At 48.8% G+C, this 23,256-nt stretch overlaps 1 protein-coding gene across 9 annotated transcripts in view; it reads left to right on the forward strand.

Annotated features, from left to right (window-relative positions):
* The window catches only part of SHB (SH2 domain containing adaptor protein B), a 126,791-nt gene that overhangs the window by 70,636 nt on the left and 32,899 nt on the right, over nt 1–23,256 (forward strand). For 8 of the 9 annotated variants that reach the window (XR_012127261.1, XR_012127256.1, XR_012127259.1 and 5 more), the window contains exons 3-4: nt 12,131–12,220; nt 13,094–13,309. Coding sequence is in view for 5 of the 9 variants with exons in the window: in XM_073227355.1 (XP_073083456.1) it covers nt 12,131–12,220; nt 13,094–13,309 (306 nt within the window). In the remaining 4 variants the exon portion in view is untranslated. The remainder of the gene's footprint in view (nt 1–12,130; nt 12,221–13,093; nt 13,310–23,256) is intronic. The other variant, XM_017673840.3, reaches the window with a different exon arrangement.

Consider the following 23,256-nt stretch of genomic DNA (forward strand, 5'->3'; position numbering starts at 1 on the left):
AGCAGGTGTGGCACATCCCAGCTCCTCCATATGACTTCTCTCACCGACTTTTCCTGTTGCTTGCCTCAGTTCCTCATCTGTCCTGGAGTTAATATAAAACTCCTGATACAATGCCTGGTGCAAAGTAGACTTTTAATGAATGCTGTCACAAATTGTAATAATAAAGAGGATGGTTTTCTGTGCCCAGTCAGCACATGAAGCTTCCTTCTTTAAAATTTTTTAAAATTATTACATTTAAAAAAATATACTGTGGGCAAGAATATTCAACATACAGGCAGATAGAAAATAAAAACTAAAATATCTTGCCAGAGACAGGAGTTGTTAATAATTTGTGTATTCATTTAGACCTTTTCCCATTCACTTATAAAAATATATATCTCTACATACTACAGAAATTTTTCTACATAAATGCTATCATTCTAAATATCATTTCACATCACAGATCTTGTCCTAGGTCATTAGTTTCTTTGAATGGTTCTATGATGTGACTAGCACAGTATATTCCCCTCATTACAGACTTTTAACTTGTTGGCAGGTTTTCATTACATTTTATAGCAAACATTCATGTACATTTATTTCTGCATGTGGATCTGAGTATTTCTGTAGAAGCAATTTCCAAAACTTCAAGCCATAAGGTATTTAATTTTTGTTAGAGCCACCAATTTTATCTCTGAAAAGGCCATTTCCAGTTCATACTCCCTCCACCAGCCTATGCATACCCTTCCCTTCCTAAATTAATGTTTCTAAAATATTTTTTTGTTTTAAAAGCTAAATTTTCAAAAGGCTGTCTATGTTGTTCCTTCAACCATTATTTACAGAGCATCTGTGGAACCTGGTTCTGAACTCAGAATCACAGGAATATATCAAAATGGATTGGATTTGAACTTGGCCTTCAGAAGCTGTTGTGGGTATGGGAGCTGAGCTTGTAAATGGCTAAAATGGTAGTAGAGAGTCTCAGGGTCCCTGGGCTGACCACTAACTCTGAGGACCTGGGGTTAGTAAGAGATGTCAGGGACACCTTCCTAGCTTCTTGAAAGGAAGTGCTAATGAGGGTGTTGGATTCATCTTGAGCCGCTGTAGCACCACTAGCACGTTTTTGGGATTCAGCATATGGTGTCCCCAGTGGAACAGAAACCTGGGACTTGGAGCTCTGGGGCAGCAGCATTTCAGGCTGGGGCACCACAGAGGGAAGCCCGTTGGAAAAGGCCACCAGCAGTGAGATGGCTGTCCCCACCAAGAGTCTCAAGGTGTCTCTGCTTGCATGTCCCAGGCATTGATGATGCCTTTCACATGGAATGGAATCTCTTCAGGACACCTTTTTAGGGGCTGTTCTTATGTTTTCCATCATAAAGCATTCATTATCCAGATGTTTCCTCCCAAATAATTCTTGAGATAGTTGTATGGATGGTGTAATCTGTAATTGCTGTTGACAGGAAAGAGCCGCTTAAAAGTAGTTCTGAACAGTGGCAGCTTTCAAGTTCCTAATTCTTATGTGTAGCAGCATCCCACACACACCTCCCACTTCCCCAGTCCTCTTTTAAACAAACAAACAAAAAGACTTCATCAGGTATTTTTGTGCTGTATCACTGAGAAATTTAAGACATGACAGTAAAATTGGAAAGACTGATAGGGTAGGAATCGTGCTGCTTTCTCACTCTGTGACTTTGTCAAGTCTCTTCAATGCTGGGTTTCCCATTTGCCCATAGGGCATGCCATCTCTGCCTACCAGGCTCTGCCTACAGTTCAATGGTTATAAGAACCAAATAACTCAAAGGGTTTTGTGAACAATAAAGTGCTATATAGAATAAGGAAGTCTTGCTATTGGTCTTTTTGTTAAATTTGGGTTGGCCTGTGGCAGGTGGTCACAAGTGGGCCACGTGGGAATCCCTTCCGAGATCCCTGGCCTCAAGTTGGCTTTGCTGCTGTTATCTCCTGAGTGTGGGATCACACGTTCCTCTTAGGGGGTTGGTACTTGGCTGTATCCCTGTTCTTCAGGGTCAGGAAAAGTGTTAAATGCCCTCTGTTTGTGATAAAGAGGTTTTCTTACAGACCCAGCTCTCTGTGTTGATGCCCAGTCTTTGCAGGAACTGTTTCTTGAGAAGGGGAATTAGACAAGTAGCCTGTCTTAGGACCACATGCTAGGTATGTGCGGAAGGACTCCTCATAAAGGCATGTATTAGTCAGGGTTCTCCAGAGAAAGAGAACCGATGATAGAAATTTATTATGAGGCCTTGGCTTGCACAGTTCTGGAGGCCAGTGAGTCCTAAGATCTGCAAGGTGATCAGCAAGCTGATGACCTACACCCTACAGCAGAGAGCCTCTGGTGCAGTTCCAGTCTGAAAGTCAGCAGGCCCAAGAACCAGGAAGAGCTACTTCACTCCAGTCCAAAGGCAGGAAAGAAGACAATGTCCCAGTTCAAATGCTGTCAGGAAGGAAGAATTCTCTGTTAATCGGAGGACAGTGAGTCTTTTTGGTCTGTTTGGGTCTTCAACTCATTGGATAAAACCCACCACACAAGAGAGGGCCATCTGCTTTACTTAGTCTACTTATTTAAAGGTTAATCTCTTCCAAAAATATACTTACAGAAACACCCAGAGCAGTGTTCTACCAAATATCTGGGCATGCTGTGGTTCAAATCAAGTTGGCACATAAAAATCAGTCATCATAGGCCAGAAAGCACAACTTTGTATTGGATAGAGCTCATATAAGAGGGTTCTCATTGTGTATCATGGTTGACTTTTGGAGGAGTTTGCTGGAAGGCGGTTAGGATGCTGAAGTCAGGGACCCCACACAGGCTGGTAGGATGGGTGCTCTTGTGTATGCCCCCTTATCCTTCACATGCTAGAGCCCCAGTGCTGGAACAAGAAGCATGTGTAAATGTCCACTCTTAGTACAATCAGACTGAGGGACTCTGGAGCCAGAAAGGCTTTTGAGATCATCTGTTTCACCCTCTCCTGCCTCACCTGTGAGGAATCTCAGCCCCCATGGATCAAGCAGCTGTCCAGGGTCACAGCTGGTGAGTGGAGGGCCAGGCTGGTTCTAAGCTGGCAGCCTCGTCATCACCACCCAGAAGGCTGGGGTTGTCTACAAGCTCCTGGGGGGATTAGTTCCTCTTGAAGCAGTTCCAGAGCAAGGAAGGCTGTGGCTGAGAGCTTGCCAGACCTCAGCAAGTTGCTTCCGGCTGGGCAGCTGCACCAGGCATGAGGCCCAATGCCAGCAACACCCCTCAGCATGAGGCAGTGACCTCATGACCAGCCCAAGGCTGCCACCACCACCAGATGGGCACAAGTGTGGTGTGACCAATTCAGCTGCAAACTTGGCATGTGCCAAGTCATGCTGTCAGGTACAGATTGGGGAAAGGGCCATGCCTGGAAGAGGGTCCTGGCTCTGCCCTGGGAGGCTGGCACCCTGCACCTGATGCCAGTTTGTAGTCACGTGCTTAGGGCCAGCCCCCTGGGATCAGCAGCATGTGTTGACTGCCCCTCTATAAAGATACAGAATGTGCTTGCATACCTCCAGCTGATCAGATCTCTTCCTCATGGTATCTCCCTCTGCTTTCCTCCCAGACCACCTGACCACAATGATTCCTGTAAAGATCTGTATGTGGTCCTAGTCCGATAGACCCCAGAAGACTCAAGTTACCCTCATGAGCAAACTCATGACCAGAAGGAGGAAGTTAACCTACCTGCTGTCATTCATCACAGTGGAGCCAGGACTCAGCTCTTCTAGTGATAGCTTCTCTTGTTGAGCTGAACACATTCTTGCTATTTTGGACCTGGTCAAGTGGAGGGAGCACCAACTTGGGTTGGAAAGGTGGAATAGACAGCAGCATGGCTAGGAGGTTGGGCTGCCTTTCAAGTGCCAGTATCAGTGGCCCCACTAACAGAGATGAGAAAGTTAAATGAGGAACTGAGTGCAGTGCACTTGGCATATAACCCCCCACAGTGTGGACTCGGCCCTCAGTCCTTCTCAGCACACACTGAGAGCTGAGCCTTTGAGACTGCCTGAACCACTCAGCTTATCTGAGCTGCAGATTTCCTACCGGTCAGTGTGTGTGTGTGTGTGTGTGTGGTGGGGGGTGGGGGTGGTGAGGGTGGAGGGGTGGTGTTGGTTGTGGTCTTGGCTCTTCCAAGCCTTGCTCTATGGTTCGGTGAGAACAGACAGGTGACACTGCTTGGTGAGGAGTGTAGCTGTGACTCATCCGGCATGAAAGCCTGTCCCCTGTGGCTTTATCACATTAGTGTGACCTGAGGCCTCTCCGGATGCTGAGGCCTCACCATGTCCAGCAGACTGGAAGATAGCACCAGTGGGGTGGCTAGCCCTCTTTAGAAGTATGGCCGGTCAATATTCAGAAGAGACAGGCTGGACTTGAGTCTGGCTCTGTTTGCTGAGGCCTGGGGCAATCCCAGCTGGGCCTTGGCCTCTGTCTGCAGTGCACAGGACACCTGCCCTTCTCAGGGTGACCTGAGGATGCTGGTGCCACCCCAACCTCTGCCCCTTATGCCATTGGAAAAGCTCACGTTTCCATGTTTGGGTGGGGGCTCTCTGCAGGAGTACGTGTTTCTTTCTAGAGTGCTTGGCATGCTTTATCCACATGTTGAAAGGGTGGAGCCCTAATTGTTTGGAGAGTCAGCCTTCAGTTCATCAGCAGCTGATTGCCGCGCCCTGGTATTTCCTGCTGGCCTCTAAAAAGGCCTTTTTTCGTCAAAGCACAAACCTGATCAGGCTCCTGGTCCACATTTTCCAGTTTCCTCCCCATTCGAGTCTACACCCCTCCTCCTGGCATACAGGGCCCTTCAGTCTCCTTTAAGTAGCCACTCCTCACCCCCTCTGGGCCCAAGGCAACTCACCGTATTTGGTTTTATCCCAAACCCCACAAGCTTCTCTGTCCACAACTTTACTCGTGCCTGTCCTGCCTTGTTGCCCTCACTCCTGATGCCCTTGTCTTCACCTCTGTCCTTTCCTCGAGTGCACTCTGCACCTGGCCTGCCATTTGCTAAGACTCCAGGCAGGTGAGGAGCCTCCTTGCAGTAGGATTCTGTGAAACGCCACCTCCCTGAAGTTTCTCACAATCCCTGGGACTACATTTGCTCTCTGCCTCTACCAAGCTGCTCTGTCCAGTATGGACAGGGCACTTGGGCACATTCAGAACTGGGTCAGTCCCTGTGGAGCCTCAGAACCTGGCTGAGCCTCAGTTTCTGCACTGTAAAACTCAGTAGCACTTGCCTCTCTGCATTATAGGGATGAGGAATGATGGACAGGACAGGCCTGTCACAGACAGCTGCCCAGTGACTATGACTGTTACTCAGTGCTTGGGGAGTGTAGTGGCCCCATTGTGAGTTCTGTGCAGGAGTGGGGGGCCTCATCTAGCACCACAGGAATGCTCAGCCTTTGGCCTGCAGTGCACCTTAGCACACAATAAAGGCTCAGTGGATGTTTGAGAAAGAAAAGTAGGCAGGTTCCCCCTTGCCTGTGAATTTGAGTCTTGCAGTCGACATAGAGTCAGAAAGCTGTGTCCTGAGAAAGTTGCTGCTCTAAATGGAGACTCATTTACACACTGGCTTGAGCCTGGGGGCAGCGAGTTCACCTCTGGGAGTCTCCACAGGGGATGGCGACAGAACTCAAGCCTACAGCTGCTCAGAGGCCTTCGCACGCGAAGGCAGTCCCTGGTGGAGTACAGAGGGACAGGCAGGGCTGACACTTTGGGCCATAATTGCAGAGAGCACCCAAGAGATCTGCAAAGAGGCCCGAGTGCCTTTTAAATTGTGAGGAAAGCATATGTGGTATCATCAGTTGTGCAGGCTCGTCTCCCCTCTGGTGCCACAGAACAGGGGAAAACCCTATCAGTGGACCGATGACTAAGAGAAGGGAACAAACTGGCCTCCCTGACTCAGACCTAAGCCTTCCCCTTGCCCTTGGGCTGAGCATAAAGAGCAAGTGGTACCGGTTCTGTGGGCAGTGACAGGCCTGCTCTGCTCACTCCCGTGTGACCATTGTTCTTGTTCCACACCCCCAGCTTCTGCAGAGCTCACCCTCTGTTCCTTGGGTGTTTGTGTGCACGCCTGGAAAAGAGATGGTAAGAGAACTCCAATTAATGCCCTGGCTTCTAGGCTGCTCCGGAAACCAAACTAGATAAAGGAGGAGATGGGACCTCCTGCTTGTGTTGGGTTGGAATCCATCTCTCGGCTTCGTCTCTGACTCTCCCTTCCATGCCCTTGCTGGCCTGCAGTGTGCGCCCGAGGGGACTCCTGCTGCCTTGTGCCAGCACCTCGGCCTCTGCGGAATATCTGAATCTAGGCATCTGTTGAAGCCCCCCAGCTAGGAGGACGGTCTTTCTCCAGCAGCTGTTTTAAGAGGTCAGATGGGGAGAAGAATGTCCCTGTCTTCCCTGTGATGTTGTGCTGGGTTTGGATGCGTGTCTGATTAGGAACAGCCACCCACCATTCCTCTGGAGCTCCTCGCTCAGTCTCTGGTGCTGCGTGTGCTTTTTAACCCCACTGTCTGACCAAAATAGATGCCCTGGCAACCAGAAAATTAAAAACAAGATGGCCTGATAAAATTAGAGGTGACGGGAAGCATCTGGGAAAGGCAAGAGGGAGAGCCCTGTTCCCGGAGTTAGGGCATCAGGGGCCCGATCTCTGTCACTTTCTTCTCCTCCCCAGGCCTCAGTTTCCCCACCTGTAAAATGTAGCAATTAAACTCCTGGTCACTGAGACCTCCCCCATGTGTTTCATGTTGCACACAAGAGTTGATCGAGAGCGGGGCTCCCAGGCAGAGGCGTGAGATTGCCAAAGCAGCAGCTACAATCGCAAGTTGTGGATCCAAAAATGGAAGTAGACTCAGAGGTTGTGTTGAAACTCTTCCATTTCCAATGCACGCTTGGCCTGTCAGATTTCAGTAAGCAGGCCTCCTGTGGCTCTGGGGGACAAAGGGCGATCTCAGAGGAGGAAGGGTCTTGGGACGACCCAAGGAAGCCCCAGCCTTAGTAACTGGATAATAGTGACATCCCTGGAGTGCCCCTGATGCCCTTACTCCGGCGCTGTCCTAAACACAAATGCATGTGAATAAATTTAATCCTCATAACATCCTTCTGAGAGATGAGGAAACTGGGACAACTTGCCCTGGGTGCCCTGTTGGAGCCAGGATTCAGGTCCAAGCAGGCTGGTGGTATCAGTGTTTTCAGCTACCACACTGTGTGCTGTTGAACCTGGTGCTCACTTGGACCCAGGGTTTGCCTCTCTCCAGGTGGCCAATGCATCATTCTAGTAACACAGTCCTAAACTCTGAGTCCAGTCCACCCACATCCCTGGCATCTTGCGCACAGATGCCGGTGACTTCAAAGCAATGTGATAGAGGTCTGATGGCACAGCTAGGCACACCCACCACTGGCTGAATAGATGTATCTTGGGCTAAGAGGTGGCAGGGCCTGGGAATAAAGGCCTCCTCAGACCACACATCCCTACTGAACTCAGCCACCTGTGACTTGGGATCTGGTGTGGATTCTCAGACAAGCCCAACTGGGAAAATTAGAGGTGAGGGGCCTACAGGCCAGCGTCTGTCATTTCCAGTTAGGCTTCTACATGTCTGTGCCAGTCTCTCCCCACCCAGCTCCACCCTGCCAGAGATTCTAGGCACCAATCCTTAGACACTTGTGGGTGCTGTCCTGTGGCACTGAAGGCACTTCCACCTGCCTTTAGCTTCCTCTCCCACTGGGTACCTGGACATTCTACCTTCCCCATGTACACCTCATGCTTCCTGCCCCTTTGCCTCTGCTTCTGATTTTTCTCCATCAAATGCCCGTTTTCCCTGCCACATCACTGTGCCGTAACTGCATGTCTCAATTCTTTAAGGCCTTCCCAGGTTTCCCCCAACTGAGCTGGGGTGTCACGTCTGCTCCCTTTTGAGGAACCTGAGCCATCTCTGACTGTGTTGGGGGGCTCTGGCCCTCTGTCACTGAGGGCTCACGGAGGCCCAGGACTGTGTCTTACTCATCTCCATCTAGCTCTCATGCTGGGCCATTCAGTAGATGCCTGACTGGCTTGGAGGACCGGTGGACGTTGGTGCCACTGGAGGAGGCTGGGTATGCCGGGGGTGCACACTTATTTCCTCGGCCTTAGTCTCCCAGAGTGAAGCCAAGCACTGCCCTCCTTTTACCCTTCCTGAAGGGAAGATAAAGAGGTAAAGAAAAGGTTTCTTCTAGTCTTCTTACTAGTAAAACATATTTACCATAAAGAGTGTTAATGTATTTTATCATTTAGATGTGTCCATCTGCTTTCAACTTAAAGATTTGAGGCTGTCCATAATAAAAAGAAATGTATCTAATGAGGCTGTTCATCATAGAAATCAGAATCCTTGTAGAAGGAAGGGTGACTGAATCTATGCAGTATCTAAGGTAACATAAATAGCTATTAAAGTTAAGCATCAAAATTAACTCTGAGCTTCCAGGCAGCCAAAGCAAAGGAAAGGGGGCGGGGATTTGGGAGGCACGGAGGTGGTGGACACCGGAGTGCAGGGCAGCTTGTTGCCTGTGGACTTCAGGAGCTCTAAATCCTGGTTAGATCCGTTCAGGAGGCCCCTGGTTTATGCCGAGCTCCTTCCCGGTTCCCCGCCCAGATGATGCCCTACTCGTTTGCCAACACCCTGACCCTTGCCTCTTCACATGGCCTCAGTCCTTGGTCACCACACCTGCCTCATTCACCTGGCTCTGTGCCCTTGGTGAATGTGCCCAGGGTCCCTTCCAGTCCTAACATTCTCTGTTCTAAAGAAAGTGCTCTGTTTTTGTTGTTTCTTTCCCCACATGTAGTTCCACTTGAGAACCTTTCTACTCCAGAGGACAACAGAATTCCCCACCCTGTCAATTTAATGTTTCTGTTCCCTGCCTAAGAGGCATGAAATCACAGCCTGCCAGCTGATATTAAAGGTCATTTTCCATGAACTTATAGATGGTGATGTCCAGATAACATGTGACTTAAAACATATGGTGCCAAGCTCCCCTATTAGCTCAGTCTCTGCACCATCACAGACCGGTCTGAGTAATAAGGAGGAATGGCCTGGTCATTAGGCAGGAGATGGCGAGCTGGGCTGGCACAAAGGTCGTTGACTTCCTGGGGCTCTTGGCAAACCTCTCCTGGGAGAAAAGATGCTCTCTAATGGGCATTTTCTCAGGGAAATGCAGCTGCTTCCAAAACACTCACAGCTCCTTTACAGGAGCTTTAAATTGTATTTACTTTCATGTGTTTCAGTCTTAATTACGTTTTTTCTTTACTAGCATCCTTATTCATTTAAAACAACTTTCAAAAAAAATTATGCAGTAATCCCTTCTTCTCTACACAGTAGCAGTTTCCTGTATCAGGTTTTTGGCCTCTGATTCACGTACATCTGTACTTAAACATGACTGTCATCAGAGGTTAGATATTATGGGCCAAGTGTGCAAGTGGTGATGTTATTAACAATTCCTCAGCAAGGAGTAGAATTCCCTTGGGGCATTGTTCACATTTCCCGGGACTTGTTTAGAAAGTCCACATTATACGGTTTGCTCAACACATAAACAATCTGTATTTTACTTTTTAATTTAGCATAATGTCATACATGCTTTTCCATGTAGCTATTCAGATTTATCATTTTAATGGCTGCTTAATATTCCATCCAGTTAGCGTGCCATAATTTACTTAACTGTTCCCTATTGTTGCAGTCTTAATGAAAATTTGAATTCACCATGCACTACAGGAGGAAGCTTGTTTTAATGATTACCATTTTAACATCCCCTGCCTTAACTGCATGCCATTACTAACCCAGCTTTGTTAAGGCACAGATGCTCCTGGAACAATAAATTCTGTATGAGAGGTATATGCACAAGTCCCTCTGATTTAATAGCTAATCTGTTTACTGCACATGTTTTCCTTTCAGGCTGGTATTTATGTAGAATATCCATCTCTTCTGAATAATATGTAATACTAAACTATGTGCATTTGGCATATTGTTCCAGGTACTTTATCACTGTTGTCAGGGACTTACATGAATTAAGTAGAATTTGGGGGTAAAGAGGGGTTTCTGGCTATTAGTTGTCATTCATTTATCCCTACATTCACTCAATATCCGTTTGAATCCAGGCTCTGTGAGGGGAAGAGAACAAGAATACTCCCCTTCACTGGGACCCCACAGAAATGCATCTGTGAGTTGCTTTGTGGTGCCCAGGATTAAATGGTGACTTGCACGCAAAGTACTTCATAAACTGTAGAGTGCATGTTAGTGGTTGCTGCTTCTGCTTGTGAAGTAGGATGAAAAGGAAGTGGTTTTCCTAGGTCAGTGCCTCCAGGTATATTCCCAGTGTCCTCAACCCTCAGAATTCTACAGGGACAGGAGGCTAAACTTCAGTCCTTAGAACCAGGACAAAAGTGACATGGATGATGACAACTCCACAGAGCAGATCAGATAGTTTGGTAGAGTTAGTAATTTACTGAGTTGTCAATGGTACTTTACAGTTGGTCTTCACCTTAAAGTGACCATGTCCTACTTTTTATAGCTCTTGTCTTTTCCTATTCTCCCCCATAAAAAGGAAAGCATCATCCTCAAAACTAATAAATGATCCCAGTGTACTCGTAGGACCCAATAAAGCCATGTTTGGCCAAAGTATGGTACATCTTCTTAGGGGAAACAGGACTTTAGGTGGCTGGAGAACCAAGTAGTAAGAAGGTTTTCCCTTTTCTTTTTCTAAAAAGAGAAAGTCATTACTTGCCAGAGAAAGTGACTCCATTTGCTGCTTGCATCCGCTACCAGCAGTTTCAGTATTTGCACATGTCCCTTTCCGCAGAGGGAAGGCAGGCCTTAGGCTAGCCGCCCAGCGGGGAACAGTACCTACCTCCTTGCTCCTCTTCTCATTTGTTCTTGTTATGTTGGTCAACTATTTTTGACAAAGAATAATGGCTTATGGATGTGATGTAAAGTTTCCTCTTTAAATGAATTTACTGACTCTAAAAATGAGGCAACATAAGTAAAAATGGTAAATAACTCAGGTGGTACTCAGAAATGGCAAAATCATGAAGTTGGTATGTGACTAAGTGAAGTTTGGGAAATACTACCATAACTTTACTTAACGTAGCACTGACGATGGCTGGCGCAGCATCAGTTGGCCTGTGTTGTATCAGGGCATGCATATGGGCTGGGATTTGTGTCCTCCCCACGAGCTGTCCTAGGGTCAGGAAGCCCAGCCTAAAGGCAATGCTCTTGATCAGAAGGGCTGATGTCCCTCATGTGTTTTGTCAGCTGTTCTTTAGGGCACATGACTCCTGTGGATTTCTACCATATCTTTATGCCATTAGAACTGTGATTTGAAGAATGCCTTGAGTCCTTTTAAGCAGATCACTCAGTGACCCTTACCCCTTTTGTATCCAGCCTCACCTCACTGCCACCTCCCTGGACCCAGTGCTCCAAAAAGTAGACAGTGAAAAGGCATTCATTCAATGGAGTATTATTCGGCCTTAAAAAGAAACGAAATTCTGAACCATGCTACAGCATGGAAGCCCCTTATTATAAACACTATGCTAAGTGAAGTAAGGCAGTCAGAGAAAGACAAATATTGTATGATTCCCCTTACATACAGTACCTAGAGTAGTCAAGTTGTGGAGATGGAAAGTTAAATGGTGGTTGCCAGGGGTTGGGGGAGGGAGGAATGAAGAGTTAGTGTTTATGGGTTCAGAGTTGCGGTTTGGGAAGATGAAAAAGTTCTAGAGATGGATGGTGGTGATGGCAGCATAACAATAGAAATATACTTAATGCCACTGAATTGTATACTTAAAAATGGTTAAAATAGCAAATGTTATATTTCATATATATACATATATGTATTTCACACACACACACACACACACACACACACACACACACACACACACACACACACAATAAAGCAAGAAAGTAGGCAGTGAGCACGTTCTCTATAGCCTCAGTGTCTTGGCTTGCCCTGGTCCTACCACAGCCAATGCCATCCCTCTCCTGTTTGCACTTGCCAGAGCTGTCAATTCAAAGGTCATCTCTCTCTACTCCTGCCTCACGCCTCACAGGCTCTGCACTGAGCCCCTTTGCCACAGAGTAAGTATTATGGTGATTTAGGTGCCTGTTGTATCTCTTTTAGAAACGGTGGACTTCCTGAGAGCAGCCTCTGAAGTGAACCCTCCCTTCCCCATGCAGACCCGCACACAGTTTGTATTTGTGATCAAAGGAGGTAAAGTGTCCTAGTTTGACTAGGACGCACCTGAATGCAGCATCCTAGCATCTGTCTTCCATCCACCATTGGCCTCTTGGAGATGAGCAGCCACTGAAATGAATGTTCCATCTGGGGCCTTATCTGGACCGGCAGAGTCACCCCTCAGCCCACACTGGGGCCAGGCAGTGGTGTCCTCTCCCGAGGATTAAGAGCTTTCCCTTCTCAGAAGAAGTGAACCTGCATATCTGCTCTCAAGTTCCTGAGATGTGCTCAGTGTGTTAGCAGACAGGCAGGTTCTGGGGGAGGTAGAAACATAGGGAAGGGGTTGCTGATGGAGCTTTGTATGGGAGGAAACAGTGAACCTGGGTCTCCTGGGGAGGAGGCTCTTGGCTTGTTAGGCCTTTGAAATGGATATATGAGCTGATGAAAACTTGAGGATCGCTTGGCCCAATCTCCTCATTTTTCAGATGGGGAATGAAAGTCCACAGGATGGGGAACAGACCTAGTGGAGAAGACCCCCCACTTGTCTGTATTGCTAGGTGCTGAGAGCTCTTCTGAGCTGGTGTCAGAACACACCTGGAATATCACGTGCACCTCTGGGTCCTGCCCTTGAAGACTGCAGTGAGAAGGCAGATGGCTGCCAAGAGTTTCTTCTGTCATTAGGTCCAAGAACCTGAGATCTTTGTGAGGAAGCCTTGCCTAGTGAGAACAGAGACACTGCCTTCAAGGGGTGGGGGAGAACAAACACGGAAAGGGGGCCTGTTCTTCTGCTGCCCTCAGCTCCTTGGCTGGCGGCTCTGAACTTCTGTGGGTGTCACCTGGCAGATCCCAGGTGAGGAAGTGTGTGCTGCACACTCATTACATCTCTGCTTCCTTTCTTTTTGCCTGCAGAATTTCAGAGGCAGGAAAGTGTCCGGTCCCATCACAAAGGCATCCAGTTATATGACACCCCTTATGAACCAGAGGGCCAAAGCGTTGACTCGGACTCAGAGAGCACAGTCAGCCCCCGTTTGCGGGAGAGCAAGCTGCCCCAGGACGACGACAGGCCTGCTGATGAGTACGACCAGCCATGGGAGTGGAACCGGGTCACCATCCCAGCTCTGGCAGGTAAGGTTTCAGTGGCTCTGCTCAGAGGTGACCGCTCATCTGTATTTGACATTCACTTTTGGTAAAGGGAGTAAATGCACTGGTCTCTGGCATGCTCAGGTGAGCCAGGGGGCTTCTGATAATGCTCTTGGGCTGTGCTCTCTTCTCGTACAGCCAGGCTCCTCATAGATGATGAGAGTCTTAGAGGGAAAGGAAGCCAGGCCAAGGGGAAATACTGGGTCTGGCTGCTAGGGTCTCAGTTCCAGTCTCCCCATTATTCAGAGACAGCCCAGATGATCTCATTGCCTGGCTCTGTTTTGGTCCTGTTGGGGATGCTCTAGCTCACTGAAGCCAAAATTTCAGATTGCAGAAGCAGCTTTCTTAAAAAAGAAAAGAAAACCCATCTGTTGAGCAGCTCCCATTGGGCCTGAGGGAGCTCAGTGTTTCCATCCAGTCATATGGCTATGATAGGCTGGCACGCAACCAGGGCTGCTGTGTTCTCCCAGCTTTAGCACTCACAGAGTACAGTCCATGGGCACATCCTGGACCTCAAGGGCTGACCTTTCCCCTAGCCAAGAGCCCCTTGAATGACTCAGGTACCTCCCCTCCACCCCACTCTGAGACTGGGTGTCTGAAATCTGGGTGTCTGTCATGGTACGTAAACTCCTCTCCCAAGGCCTTTTGGAAAGCCACCTGCCACAATGCATTAGAGGTCTTAAGTTTATGTTCATACCCTTTGATTCTAATCCCAGTCCCGAGGGTCCATACCAAGGTTATGGAATTCAGAAAAGGCATTGTTTATGATCTTGAATGACGGGGAACAACCTGAATGTCTAGGAAATAGGAATTGGTTAACTGGAATATGTGCAGCCACTAAAAAGTGAAGTTGACAAGGAGTTTATAACAACCTAGGGAAATGCTTATGTTTAATGTGGAGAGGTGAAAAGCCAGATGAAAAAATTTCTTATGCATCTAAGAGTTTAGCCATGTGAAAAGAGAGACATAGAATAACTAATTCTTACCACGTTAGAAGGAGACTTTTATTTTTCAGGTTCATTTTGTCTGAAATCTCCCCGCTTTCGTACACAACTAGACTCTTCCTCCCTTTCTGGTCTCCAACAGTGAGGCCTCTGCCCCACCCTCAACCTGGTCCCCTCAACTGGTGGTCTAGCAGCTCCTGCACATACTCCCCACAGTTCCCTGGAAAGTCTATGCAGATCCCATTCCTTCTGTCCTCCTTGCCACATCCTATCTGGAAAAATCCTGTGCCTCCTTCAAGGTGCAGCTCAAACGGTGCCATCTGTGAGCCCTCCCTCGTGTGTAGCCGTGCATCCATGGGCTTCCTTACTGCCTGTCTGGCCGTCTCCAGCTTCCTGCACTCAACACTCGTGGCACTTTTCTCACCGTCTAGAGTTGGTTCTGTAGGTGCTAGTCTTGCCCGCAGGCTGTGAGCACCTGGCTGAGAGCCAGAGCAGAGAGGCGTCCTATGGCTGAAGGTCCTTGGTCACGTCAGGTCTCCCCCTGTATTTCATGACTCCTGTCTTCCCTCGCCATGAGGGAATCCAAGGACAGCCCCTGTCCCCTGGCGTCAGAGGCTGTGCTCCTGCTAAGTGCAGGTGAGGAGCACCCTTCCGATTCCTGGCCCAGGGAGGGGAAGCTCATTACGTGCTTCCAAGTGTAACTGAAATTCTTACCACTCACCTGGACCCCAAATACCTATGACTCCTCCTTAGTGGGCTCTGCTCTGCCTTTTGGGGGTCCCTCACACTCCATACCCTTTGGAAATTTGAAAACACTGCCCAGGTTTCCTCCTCCTGGCTAACCATGCAGAAGCAGAGAATGCAAGCAGTGGAAAGGGATGGTAATGATTTTGCAAGCAGAAGCTCAAATGATGTCTGAGGACTTTGCCCAGCATGGCCGGTTGGGCTGCAGCCACCTCCAGGGATGCTCCCATGCTTCAGGACCCCAGCATGGTGGTCAGAGCCCAGGAATAGGAAAGGCGTCTGAGTTGCTATCACAAATGTCATCTGCTCAGTCTATGAAGCACTTCCATCTGTGCTTGCTGCCTCTCAAAGTGCTGGCCTGCATGTGCTCATGAAAAGAGGTGCTTCTCAAAGGGACACTGTGGTGCTCCCCTCTGCACCTCCAAGCGGCCTTCATGGAAGTCAGACCTTTCCCATCTCAGCCAGACTCTGGGGACTGCAGGCTCAGGAAGGCTGGATTATCACTTCCTGATTGTCATGAAAACAGCCGTTGCAGGTATGAGGTGGTCCTAGCTTCTTGGGATGAAATTCTTCCCTCTCTAAGAATTCTGTGGCTAGGTGAGTGAGAAATACCATGAGCTTTCCAAAAAACCCTGGGCCTTCACCACCTGCTTTCCTTCCAGGAAGCTGATGGTGGCTTCAACCAAATCCCCGCCCTCCCCACCCCACCCAGTGCCAGAGTCCCAGCCCATACATAGGGCCTTTGTCGATCCCAGCCCCCAGGACAGATGCTCAGTGGGGATTCACTGCCCACTGCAGGGAACAAGCTGTAGCCCCACCATCCACAGAAAGGTGGTATGGCTTCCATCAGGCTGTCAGCCCCTTCCCACCTGCCTCCCGAGCTGGCTGGACTCAGTTCCTGGCCTGCTTTGACTCATCCCCCTGGGAGTCTTTACAGCAACAAATTGCAAGGTCAGAGATGAGTCTAGAAATGGTGTTCCTGCCTGGCCCCCATATATATAGCTCTAGGCCTACACAAAGGCTCTGTGGAGCTCCCTGCCCAGTGTGGGGCAGGAGGGGCAGCGTGGGGTGGTGTTCAGGGCTTGACCGGCAGCCCCTGGGATTTGTGGCAAAGATTGTGAGTTGGACCGCTGTAGCCTGCACAGGAGGTGGCCATGCAGGGAGGGGCCACGGACCTGGGTAGACAACCCAGAGAAGCTGGCCTGGGCTCATGGTGGCACAGATATTGGTGTCTTCACTTCTCTGAAGGGCCGTGGGGAGGACAGGGATTGAATCTGTCCTAGGAGTCTCTGCTTCTGCACCCAGGAAATGCATCCACTGCAGATGGTCCAAGTGAGGCTTAAAGGGAACTGCACAAGAGAAGTGCTGGCATTCCCTGAGCACATTCTGTGTACATTATCTTATTTCATCCACCCAGCCACCGTCTGGGAGATTAGATTCCTCCCTCTCCAAATAAGGAAACTGAGGTTCCTAGAGGAGAAGAAGCTTGCCCAGGGTCCTGTAACAGTGAGCTGCAGAGGTGGGATTTGAACGTGCAAGGTCCGACTCCAGAGCCTAAACCCTAGCCCAGTCGATGTTGGGGTTCCCTGCTGCTATCCAAGATGCTGCCTAAAATATGATTGGAGCCCTCACCCTCCCAGAGCCCAGAGGAAATGTCACATGCCTTTCATCGCCCTTGCACCAAATTCTCCTTATGTCTGTGGCTGGTAGGATACTTGGCTGGAATGGTTCCAGCTGAGGATTCTGCAAGAGCCCAAGTTCTGGAGGGTCTGCCCCTGCATGGAGGCAGTCAGAGCCATTCCACAGGTTGGTCATGCTCTGCTGCTGCTCAGCTCAGGGAAAGGCCCCACACCATGGTATCGCATTTCCCCTTGTCCATCTCATGAAACTGAGGCCCAGAGAGGGGAGGAGAACTGCCAGGCCTCAGCATAGAGCCCATCGGGCCATACACATAGGATGGATCGGCAATTCCTTTCAATCCAGTAAATTAACTTCTATTAATGATTTGCATTGCCTCTGAGAAGCAAATGATCAGAGTGCTTGCTGGAGGAGTGGTAGGAGAGAGTGTGAAGGGCACCCTTGAGATGCTTTAGAGAAATAAAGTTATTTCATTTTTGACTCACCATCTGAAAATTTGTCTCCAATGAAGCTGCTTTTCAGGCAATGTCCTGGGTTCAGCCAGTGACAGGTCTGCCTCCCGGCAAAGATAGAAGACAGACAGACACATGACTCAACATAATTAATTCACGTACTTTTCTGTTCCCCACTAGCTCCTTGGCGAATGTTTCTGTCCTGGAAAGCTCAGGACAGTGTCTTGCAAACCAGGAACCAGTTGCCAGAAGGAAGGAGTCATATGATCCCAAATTCACATGCCAGCCCCACCACTCACCAGCTGTTCAGTCTCACCGAGCCTTCATTTTCCCATCCATAAAATGGAGATAATCACACTCCTTGTCACACTGGATCTCTGTGATGATCAAGGGAAAAGATCTAGATGAAAATACTGTAATCCCTAAAGGGCCACACATGAGAGAACAGTTATCAGTGTTCAGGGAAGGCTTATAATTTTTAAATTTAAATTAAAACAGTATTGCGTAAAGAGGTACTTGGCCCAGAGAACCCACTACAAAGCTCATTCCCAGTATGCCCAGCAGGGAGAAGCAGAGAGGGCAAGGAAAGCCACGCCTCTGTATGATGTCCTGGATTCCAGTCCCAGGAATAGTTCTCACCATGAGCCACTAGCTTCTCCATTCTTCTTTCAGTCCCTCCTGAGGATTGGGCCACTGGTCCCTAGGTGTGAGCAAGTCCCCACTGCTTTGCCCCTCTCCCCATTCCAGCTTTGACATATTTGTAGATTGGTAAGTGTGTGAGATGGAGTCACCTTCAGGAAGCATTAAACACATTGCTGGGTCCCACCCACAGAGTTCCTGATTCAGCAGCGTCCAGGATTTGCATGTCTAACAACGTCTCAGGTGTTTCTTATGCTGCTGATCTGGGGATGCCACTTTGGGAACCTAGAGTGTAGTCGGTGTACACTGTGTGTTAGGTGCTGGGGTCAGGGTGGAGCCGCGGAGGGCATGTTACAGTTCAGCTAGGGTGGTAGGAAGCCTGCCCTGGCATGACCAGGCCCTTCCCCAGCCTCATCCCAGGTTGGGCTGGGACCCTTCTGTGCACCTGCCACATCCTGTATAGCTGGACACTGACTGGTTTATTCTGGGACAGCCACTTACGCACTTGTCACTGTCCGCTTGGGTAGTGCTAATGCTATGTTGGTCAACCCTTAGCCAGGCACTGTCTTGAGTTTTGATGCCTTCCCAACCTCATCAAGGGAGGCTAAGAGTAGAGAAAGAAAAGGTAGGGTCTTATTTCCTAAACAATTGTGAGTCATCTCTGAGCCAGCTCAGCTGACTAATAATCCTAGATAAGGTAAGGGGGGATTGGACAAAGGGCAGGAAATTTACATCAAATGAGCACCAGTTATGAAGCTGGCATGGCTTAGCTCTACAAAGCCCTACAAGCTGGGGTGCTCTCATTGTCATTACCCAGATGACAGTACTCAGGCCCAGAGAGGGTGAATAGCTTGCTCAGACTCACAGAGCTAATGCACTTGGGCCAGTCTGAGTGCAAAGCCTTTGCTCTGTCTACTGCCACGTTGCCATCTCCAGTGTGGGAAAGCTGGTCTGAATATTCCCTTTACCTTGTGCTGATGCAAGGCAGGTTGGGTTGCTGCCGAGCAGAAGCAGTTGCGCCTACTCCGTGCTGACCTTGTAACTTGTCACTATCCCATCAAATGCAAATGCTTTGGAGCAGGTAGTGCTGATGTTGTGCACATCAGACACTCCTCCAGGCTTGCTGTTCCCCCCAAGCCCCATGACCTGTCCAACTGCACAGAGTAGACAGGATTGGTCTCTGCAGAAGGTTTTTTGGGGACTCTTAGACCTGCCACCATCACCTAGGGAGCCCAGTCTCATGCCACTTTGTCCGTATCAGTGGCCCCCTGGGGGTCCCATAATGCTTCCTGCCTCCTGCACAGCTCCCAGAATGCCTTGGGCCTGCAAGGAAAATTAACAATTGTGTTTGTATCAGGAGCTTTTTGCTATGTAATGAGTAACAGTTGTAATTAATGTTTAACATGTGTGAACAGCAGGTCTGTGGAGAAAGGGGGGGTTTAAAGGAGAGAACTGGGATCACTCTCTTCCTTTGGCTAATATGTTACTGAGGGGCAGGTTTTTCCAGTTGGGTTTTCTCTTTGACATATGAATAGATTTATTTAGTAACCAAAACTAAAAAGAAAGAAAAATACCAGTGTTTAATAGTTTTGATTCATCTGCTAATTTTATTGATAGAAATGTTCTTCCAAGTGCCTCTGTTGCCTGTGTGGAAAAAAAACCACAAAGATTTGATAGAATATCTTTGCTTTTCTGTTTGGCACATCAGAGATCTTCATGTGAATGGAAATTTTTAAGTTCTGTGAGGCCAGAGACTCCGCCTGCCTGGCCCCCGCCTGGGTCCCCACATAGGTCAGTGCTTGGTACATAATGAACACACAGGTATTTGTTAAATTATCGAATAAACAAGATCTCAGAAAAACCAACGTCAAGGTCTCTTTAGGACACTGAAATACATGGGTAATTGTGCAGCCTGCTCACATAGAGATGGTTTATTTTCACAGCATTCTTTGATGCTCTCTACCTGTCTTCTCTCCAAATGAGTCTGGGGGTCTGCATGCAGAGTGGCACTTTTGAGTGGCTGTTGACTGCCGCCATTCCACCTCTGGTCTGAACTTCCCGGGAGCAGCTGAGAGTGTGTCCCTCCCTGCCTGTTGAGAATTGGTCCATGAATCAGCATGCCACGTTGTCGTTGAGGAGACTGGTGTTTCAGTGGGTTGCAAGTGGCCCTGTGAGAGGCTTGTCCCCTCCTGTCACTCCTCCCTTCCACTGCCGTCTGCAGAGGACTGGCGGCAGAAACATATAAACAGCTGGGCTGGGGCTTTGGGGCTCCCGATGGGGAGATTGTTTTTCCATAAATGCTCAGCCTGCTCCCTGCAGGTCCTCTGAGGCTTGTGGATGGGAGAAGAGAACCTTTCCCGGGCCCTAGGATTCTAAGCAAGTATCTGTAGGTGTCTGCAGGTGAAAGTGTCTGTGGACATGTTGCATCAGGCATTCTCTTTGTGACAGGTGAGCCCAGCCCAGAACTAGCACAGTGCTCATAAACTCAGGTGCCAGACTCATGGGGTCAGAATTTAAAGTCCTGTGCTGCCACTTGCTAGCTGGTGACCTGGGGCATATTTCTCTGCTTCCCACATCTGTAAAATGGGGTGGTAATTGCTGCTGAAAATCAGGGGCACAGTGGGTGCTCCGTGGATGCTGGCTTTTGGTAATTGGTATCATTGAGAATGTGTTGCACCGTAAACGTAGATTTGTGCTGAACTCCTTAGAGGCCTCTGGGATTCAGAAGACTTGGGTTCAAGTCCAAGTTAAGTCTGGCTGTTGACTTGGAGTAAGTAAGTCCCTATTTCAGCCCTCCATTTCTCATCTATAAAATGATATGATTAGTGAAGATGGCTTGCTTCTGAAGCTGTGAATTTAGGCCTCTGTATTTGGGTCATTTCTTCATTGTCCTCAGGATTTATCCTTAAATTTCCTGTAGCCAAACCCAGCCATTGGGGTAGGATTTTTACACGAGGCAGTGGTATACCTGGTTCCTTTTGGGGTGCAGAATAAGAGGGCAAAGCCGTGCCCCTTGTGCCAGGCCCTCCTTCCCTAGCCCAGGTGTGGGTGTATGTGCATATGGGTAGTGTTCCTCGTGCCCGCCTCACAGCCTGGCAGGTACTCTGCTTCTCGGGGAGTCGCCGCTGCCTACCCTTACAATGAGGACCTCTGTTCTCAGGCACCTCCCACAAGATGTGGCAGCGTGGTGCCCTGGGGCCTACATGTGTCTGTGAGGTGAACACAGGGGCCTCTTGTTGGTAATCCTAGAAACGCAAATCAAACATTTGCTGGGCAGTTCGTTGTCTTACAGCCTACCTGGAGCCACAGTTCTCCCTCACTGGGCAGGAGGAGGAGAGGGGAGAGTGAGGCCTGCTCTTGAACTGGATGGGACAAGGGGGCTTTACCTCCTGAGCCATAGTTTTTCCATCTGTAAAATGGGAATACTTAAAGTTGTCTTGCTGTGAGGAGCAGGTGAAGTGACATAGAATATGTTTAGAAGGCTGAAACAATGGAGGACCATGCTCATGGGAGTAGAGTTTTAGGCAACTTGTTTGTTGTAGATTCTGGGGCTCCTGTGGCCCACCCCGCCTTCCCAAACCAGTGCAATCTTCCCCCTTGCCTCCTCTCAGGAGCTCACAACTGCCCCAGCAGGAGCCCCTCTGGACCTTTAACCCCTGCCCTCCCTTCCTCTGTTTTCCCCACAGTAACACACACCAGACTTGTGGACTGGCTGTCAGCAATGTGGAGAAATCAGCCCCAAGGACTGTGCACAAGGGGCTTTGGACCTCCATTCTGTTGTGTGCCCTCGTGTTCTCAGAGTAATAGCACATTTGTGAACAAACACCAGTATGGGAACACTGTCCAAGCCCCTCCTGTCAGCCCCATATGGTTTACAAACGTGGCCCATTTTCATTTCTGCCTCATCCACAGAGGGCCTAAAGAAGCCTCTTCACTGGGCCAAGAGCTCCTTGGCAGTTCTCAGCAGGCAGGATTGGGGGAAGCCTTGCAGGGGGTGGCCTTTGCGCCAGAACTTGGAAGCTTCTAGATGGCATACAGATGGAGCAGGAGAGTGGTCACTGCAGGCCTAGAAATGGGAAGCATTGGAGACAAGGTGAGTGAGATACAGCCCCCACCTGATCAACACTGCCAGTGTTCCTCCCCGGAGAAGGAGGACCCAGGGGTGGGTGAGCTGGTCCCCGTGACCCACAGTTCACTGCTCAAGCCTCAGCCATGCCCCTTTGGTTGTGAGACCCTGGAAGGAGTTCTTTCCTACCTCCTCTGGTTCCTGATCCCTCACCCATCACCCCTACGGTGGCAGGATTATTACAAAGATCAGAGCTAGCGGGGTGCCTGGGTCACCACTTTCCCTCATTCGCATTGACTGAACTTAAGGACTGATTGGCATAAAATCTGTAATACAAGTAGGAAAGGGACCACCAGCATCAGAGGCTGATCTGGACGGAGGCAAGACCTCCCAGAGAGTGGGGGGTGTGCCTGAGTTGCATCTTAAAGGATGGTCATCAAAAAAAGATCATCAAACCAGAACTTTTGGGAGGACATTTGGGGCATCACAGAAGGGCCTCCTCACCGGACACAGACTGGTGAAGCTGTTAAGCCGGCCACTGTCCCACTGCCACCAGGGTGTGGTCCCCATCATCACACCTAAGTCAGAAGGACTCCCAGGGCCTGGTTCTGCCCACCTGAGTCCCCCCTCTTTCCACAGAACTCTGACTTCCGTTTGTAATTGCCTATAGGTGGAAGTAATTAGGTTCTGTCATTCTAACGACTGGCAAGGGTGGCCTATTTCTTTTCTCTAAATGCAGATACTCTTCTGAGGGCTTGTGCCTTCTTTTATCTTTTGCAGAAAATCACTAAATTAAAAGAATTGCCATTTGAAATTGCAGATTAAAGAGAAACTTAATTAGAAAGAATGAAAGCAGTTGTGTTTGGAGCTTTTGTTCTTAACATTCCTCCCCCCTCTACTGCTGAATCATTGCACTTGGAGTTTGTATATTTTTATTTTAGGTGAAATGATTTGCCTAATTAAGCCTGTCATTCATCACCACCTGTTCCCTCTAAAATATATGGCTATATTATTAAGCTTGCAAGTGAATGTATAAATTAATTCTGCAGGGAATTACAGTGTTGACTGGGATGTTATTAGGTTTTATCCAATTTATCTGGTATGAAAATGGATATTTTTTCCCAATAAAGTGAAGCAGGAGCTCATTAAGTTTCGTCATTCTGTCATTGGTTGGGCACCTTCTGTTATGGGCATGTGCCAGGCATGGGGAATATGGACACAGGTGGCACAACTCCTGCCCTTGAGGAGCTCATGGGGAGCCAGACAAGGAAACTGGTGATTAGGGTACCATATGCTGGATTGAGGTGAGTCTGGAGCTGGGGGTGGAGTGAGGTCAGGGAAGGCTTCCTGGAAGAGGTGACGCTGAAGTGCAAGTGGCTTAGGTCAGGTGAAGAAGAGGCTGTTAGAAGAGGAAGGGAGGCGTTATGGTAATTCAGGCAGAGGATGCAG

This window comes from Manis javanica, chromosome 2 (assembly GCF_040802235.1).
Source record: "Manis javanica isolate MJ-LG chromosome 2, MJ_LKY, whole genome shotgun sequence".
NCBI classification, from domain to species: Eukaryota; Metazoa; Chordata; class Mammalia; order Pholidota; family Manidae; genus Manis; species Manis javanica.